This window comes from Camelina sativa, chromosome 18 (genome assembly GCF_000633955.1).
Source record: "Camelina sativa cultivar DH55 chromosome 18, Cs, whole genome shotgun sequence".
NCBI classification, from domain to species: Eukaryota; Viridiplantae; Streptophyta; class Magnoliopsida; order Brassicales; family Brassicaceae; genus Camelina; species Camelina sativa.
This window is the reverse complement of record NC_025702.1, coordinates 4807608-4813777: the sequence shown is the minus strand read 5'-3', so window position 1 is coordinate 4813777 and position 6170 is coordinate 4807608. Positions and strand designations below refer to the sequence as shown.

At 32.6% G+C, this 6170-nt stretch overlaps 2 protein-coding genes across 3 annotated transcripts; both read right to left on the bottom strand.

Moving 5' to 3' along the window:
- On the bottom strand, positions 1582-2138 carry LOC109130548. The gene has a single exon (XM_019240215.1). The coding sequence runs from the start codon at positions 2039-2041 to the stop codon at positions 1754-1756; it is 288 nt and encodes a 95-aa protein (XP_019095760.1). The 5' UTR covers positions 2042-2138; the 3' UTR covers positions 1582-1753.
- On the bottom strand, positions 3433-6159 carry LOC104760547. 2 transcript variants are annotated; one of them, XR_762964.1, is made up of 10 exons: positions 5844-6159; positions 5649-5747; positions 5248-5534; positions 4966-5167; positions 4685-4855; positions 4490-4590; positions 4058-4126; positions 3930-3961; positions 3726-3840; positions 3433-3649 (listed from the first exon to the last, which is right to left on the bottom strand). XR_762964.1 is itself a non-coding variant. In XM_010483485.1 (9 exons), exons 1-9 carry the CDS (start codon positions 6009-6011, stop codon positions 3782-3784), a joined length of 1188 nt encoding a protein of 395 aa, XP_010481787.1. In that variant the 5' UTR covers positions 6012-6159; the 3' UTR covers positions 3433-3781. The 2 variants fall into 2 exon arrangements, 1 of the variants encoding a protein (XP_010481787.1); XM_010483485.1 differs by having other exon boundaries at positions 3433-3840.

The following is a 6170-nucleotide window of genomic DNA, read 5'->3' as shown; positions in this document are numbered from 1 at the left end:
CAAGTATTTGTATTTGGATAATAAAAACTGTTGATGTTGATATCAGTCATAATTAAATATTTATAGCTCGGTAAAAAGGATGTCGGATTTCTCTTTAATAACTCGGTGCCGGGGCACAATAATTCGGACTACAACAGTAGATAATAGAACGAATAAAAGGAAATTAAGGTGGACGAGCTCGTGACTCGTCGATTCGCGTTTCGGACGAGTCACTCTTGTTAATTGCTTGTGATTTCTGTAGCGTTTTATTCCTCTTTTTTTTTTGTTACGGATCCCCTTCCTAAGCTTAGTACACTTTTATTTATAAAAACTCGTGTCGGTTCGTCACTTAAAAGGACTGAAATACCCTTCTTTCCCTTTAAGTGTTTATTTGGGCCTTAGAGGATTCTCCTGGGTCGGGCTTATTGTTAGGAGGGGAATCCACCCCTAACAAAAACTAAAGCGTTTGAATAGAAATGCCTACATCTTGCATTTTTGTATGCAAGAAAACACACAAAACTAAGTTCAAAATATATATTTCAGCTTGATAGTTTTAATATACATTTTTGGAGACATTTATGAAATAAATCCCGAAGTTCATACTTATTTACAATCATGCTATTTTCATTAATTATTTTTAATTTCTATATTAAATTAAAATTAAAAACAAAATTTTATACAAACAAGATTTTCTAAAATTAAGAGATTTTGAAGATATTAATACTCTCTTAGAAATCTCTAACTCCACCATTTTTAGAAACAACTTACCCACGAGATATCTACTTAATAATTGTTGATCTTCCTTCTAACTAAACGATTTATAGAAACAAACTAATGACAAAACCAATATTTAATGCTAACAATAAAGATATGTGCAAAGATCATATACATGTCTAAAGGAAAAGAAATCTTTGGAGCATAAGATATTATTGAGTGTTTTTTATTATAAAAAAAAGGTTATTACTCTGTGGAAAAAGAGTATTTTTTTGTGTGAATTTTCAAAACTTCAGTTTTTAATTTTCGATTTATGATGTGTATAAAATTAATTAGTGGAAGTTGAGAGCAACAAAATATTTTTATATAAACCTTTAATTTGTATATAATGTTATTATTTTTTTTGTCGTGATTTTATATAGCAAATATAAATTATTACTTTGTAATAATATTTATAGAGCATCAAATTAATCTATATAAAATTATTATTATTATGTAAATTATTCTCAATTATTTCTTATGTAAATTAACATCTCTTAAAAATTTGAGAAATAATAATTTTTAATCTCTAAATAGAAAAGGGTATCTAAAACTGATGTCATTTTTTTGTTTTAGAATATTTTTTTACATTAATTTTAAAATTAAATATTCTTCATATCTTAATTCGAGTTTCCAAAAACAATTATTCATAACGAATTTAAGATTATTTCGATATTTATTATATTCAATAACTTTTATATTGTAAACTAAAAAATAACATAACATTATATTTCTAGACTATATACATTTAAATTAAACGGTTTGATATCGTTCCTATATTATAAAAAAGTAAACATAAAACACAGTTATTTATAAATTTCTTGACTACATACGGGTAGTACATTTAAATATATTAATAACTTACATATATAGTTAATCTGCTGTACAAATTACAATTTGCTTTAAAAAAAAAATATAGTTCCCCTCGTTTACCGCGGGTAAATATCTAGTTTACATACAAAACATGAAAAGAAAAGGGCTCTGTATATAGACAATAACAATCACGTATGTTTATTTAAAATCACCGACGGCGAGACCAACCATCGTCAAAGTTCAGATGATAACTTCTGAGGTCATAACTACACTGAATGTTATTATTATGATCTCTCTTCCGCGACCACCTCAAACGCGATTTAAGCCTCCAAACAAACTGTTTCACGAGAACACTCGGTTTACTACAACACGAGAACGAAAACGCCACAATCGTTCTTTCCTCTGCGTTTCCTACCGCTCCCGAAGCTGTCGTCGAGCTCCCAATTCGCTTTCCCCATCTCCGGAACTGAAGTCTCTTCAAACTCTGTTTGCTCATAGCTTTCGAACTATATTTTTTTATCTCTGTCTTTGTGTGTCTGTATGATTTGTGAAGGTAGCGAGAGAGAGTAGATGTTAAGAAGAAGCAAATAATGGATAAGTATTTAAAGAGCTAAAATCGATGGAAAGTGAGAAAGAGAGAGGCTATGCGGTTTGCAACGTGTGGAATTATAATTCGTGGACTCAAAAGTGTATAGTCAAAGAATAGTCGAAAGTGCATCATTCATTCACCACCATATATATCCAAATATTGTCTAATAATAATACTACTATGAAAAAGCACTTTAATATACGATGACGTATATTTGCACTTTAATCATGGTGGCTAAACGAAATCATCTATAGGCAAATCATGGTGTTTAGCAAGGATTGAAACGACCCTTTTAACATAAAAAGCATAATGACATGAATTAGTAGATAGATCATCAATATATTAACACATTACATGAAAAATATAAATTAGAGTAAAGTGATTTATGATTAATATGTTAGTAAATAGTATAAAGTGCATCATTCACCACCATATATCCAAAATTTTGTCTAAACACTAAAATGAAAAGATAATATAATAAAATTCAGTTCGATCTATTTCATCATCTATTACTACTTTAATAAACTACCCTGTGACATATTTGAACACTAACATTGTGTTGTACTGGCTAAGCGATATCCTCTATAGGCAAAATCATGGTGTCTAGCAAGGTTTTTAAACGACCCTTAAACAAAAATACAGAAGGTGTCAAAAGAGCTACACAGTGACATGAGGTAATATAGATAAATCATCAATATACTATCAAATGGTTGATAGAAAAGAAATACATTAACAATTTAACATACTACCACATTTGAATCTATATTAGCATGAGAGTGCCATTAGTACAAACAATCTAATAAAATTTTGTGAAACTATATTTTGCTCTTTTTTTTTTTTTTCATGATATATTTTGCTCTTAACAAATTTATATTTAATGAATACTTTCTAGATATGTTTAAAATTTGGTGAGTGTCAGCTCCACATCACAAAGCCTAATTTATGGGTCATAACTCGTCCCAATTTTGGGTGGAAAAGAATCAAATACAACTTTTTTTTATCGTAACCAACGGTGAAGCAAAATCTCAACGACCAAATAATTCCACTTTTGAATCTCCTTTATCAAAAAAGCATCATCTGTTACAAACTCATTGTCAGTTCTTTTGTCTGAAATTTGCTGGAAACATTCAGTTAAAGTGTGATTTGAGTGTCTTCTTCTTTTTCTAATTTCAACCGATCAGTATACACCGTCCATTGCATAAACGAGAACGTGTTAGCATATAGATCTTGACGTTGATTGCTTACAAGGATATACCAAAAAGACAAAGATTATATGCCTAAAAAACAGACCCTACGCGTAATAAGTGCTTTCTTGTTACATGACGTAAAAGCAAAGATACATGAGTCAAAAAGACAAGGACTGATAACAAAATTAAACAAAAGAGAACTCAATTTTAAACATCTAAAAAGAAACAAAACAAAAGCAAGGAGGAAATATCTCGAACCAGAAAACAAAACATTTCTGGATGTTTCTTGTTACTTATCCATCATGCTATTTATTGATTTCTTCTTCATCTAATCACAAACGCAAGAAAATGGCATTTTCATAAGACATAGTGACAAAACATCTGCATCAACAACGTGGTCTTACCTAGAAGAAACGAAACTGATCTTCTTATATTGATCAATGACCATTAGTTTTTCTATCTAGTGGCTTCCGCAGATATGGAATACGTACAAGCACCAAACTCTTTCCACGATCTCACCTAGACGTATTAAGACAATGTTATCAAGGTCATTTCATAAAAATATCACGAGGGAAATTATAAAATTTAAGGGTAGTTGTGTAGCTTACAGTCCTTGTGCTCTTTTTCGCAGCTACAACATCTGCAGAAGAGAAGGCCATGATATATCGGTGTTGGATTTTAACTGAATATAGATTCAAGAAAAACGTGAAAATGATGTTTAGAGACGAACTTAAACCTTGTTGTTGAGTGGTCTAGTTTCAACTGTTTCTCTATTTCGCCAAAATACTGACCAAACAGTGGTGACCTGTGATACCATAATTCAAGATCATAAACAAAATGTTATGTTAACACAAACATGATACAAAATTTAGCGTGTGTATGAATGAAGATATCACAAATGAAACAACATGATACATAGAACTTGCATGAATTTGTTCAGGCGAAATCGGTTGGCTAAAATTTACTCAAGTATTTGAAGATGATGTTCTATAATATGCGTTTAAAGCTACTCAATCAAAATTTCATTATCGAATTCTCAACAACCAGAACTACAAAGAGATCATAGCAGAAAGCACATGAAGCTTTTAACTGGTATTATTTGTAAGCCAGAAAACAGAAGATATAACTAAACTAAATGTCAAACGATAAATTTTACAGTTGAACTTACCATGACGGTATTGCAGCTGCGGTAAGGGCAGAAGGCAATTTCCAGAGGTGATGAAAACGAGTCTCTAGTATTTCTGTTAGATACTCGAGAATCTCTTCAACCTATCCAAGAGGAAACCAAGAAAGTTGGAAATATGGTTTACCTATATAGCAAATGTCAAGGCACACACTTAAATTGGGATTTGAGAAAATTGACCTTTGAATTCAAAGCAATCTCGTTCTGTTTTAAACTTTTAGATCTTTGAAGAAGCAGCTTACATAACTCCTCGTATTGTTCTGACACAGTGACAGATTTGTAGGAAACGGACATGAAACCTTCGATTATATGAGTCCACCTGCTTGTTACACATCCTAGTAACAATAGCTCCTGGCCGTAAGCAGTATCACCACAAGTGTTCCAGTAAGAATGACTACCTTTTCTTACAAACAGAAGAGAACAAAATGGATATAACTAGTTCAAGAATCAGATCAACTTACAATCTTTTCGATGAATATATCATCATCATTCTCGGATGACACACGCAGCCTTCTTAACGTTTCTGCCCACTGAGCTTTTGGTGCAGAAAATATCAAGCTTGCTCCAGATACCAATCTTAAAGTTCTCTTACTAAGAAAATAAGATACACCTCTCGATTGCCAGATGTTCCATGTCAAAAGTTCAATAGGCTGTTGTCCCGAGCTACGAAAAAAGAATCACATCAAGCTCATCAACAAGCGCAACAAGACTATTGCTATCTCGTACTTCAAAAGCATACATACCCCAACAAAGTTTCATCCTTGTCTTCTCTCTGTAACGACTCTTCTCCCTCAATGTTTTTTTTGTAAAGGATCTCCAAACCATTCTCAAGTGCTGATACACAAGACACAACAGATTGCCTCTTGCAAAGCTTCCCCTTAATTACATCTGTAATACCATCGCCTAATTCCAACGCCGCAACCAGAACAGCTTGGAGTTGTTTATCCTTCAACGCCAAGTTATTCATCAAATGCTCTAACACAAATTCTCTCCCCTGTAAAAGACTATCTGATGACAAATCCTCCAAACCCTGAAATTTTTCCCCAAAACAAACACAACAATTCCAGAAAATTCGAATCAAAACCTAAAAACACAACCTTTGGGAACACACTGATAAGCAAAAACCTAAAAAAAAAAAAAAAACCTTTGGGAACAAAGGGTTAGCTTTCAACTCCGATATAGCTTCGTCAAGCTCACTCATAGATTCCCCAAACACATCTGAACTAGTTATGCTTCTTACAACCTAAAAACACGAATCCTCCCATAAACAAAACTAAAGCAATGGAGAAAACAGAAGCTAAATATTAACGGAAGAAAGAGTGAGAGAGAAAAGGCCAACATTTTCGAAGAAGAGACCCCATTGAAGAGCTTTTTTGCAATTCTCAGCATCCCAATGAGAAGGAACACCAGAAGATTGAAACCCAGATGCTAAAATTAGCAAATCCACAAACCCTTTCAATAGCTTTACGAAATCTTCCTTGGAGATTTCTGGGTAATTCCAAACCATTTTCTTCTTAATTTTGATTCAATTCGAATGAGCGAAACCCTAATTTCACAAAAGCACAACCGATTTGATCGATCGGCGTGAGGCATGATCTTATTAGAATCTCCATTGAAAAGCTTTTTTGTGCGTTTGGGTTCTTTCCCGCGCGTTCTCGTCGTCGTG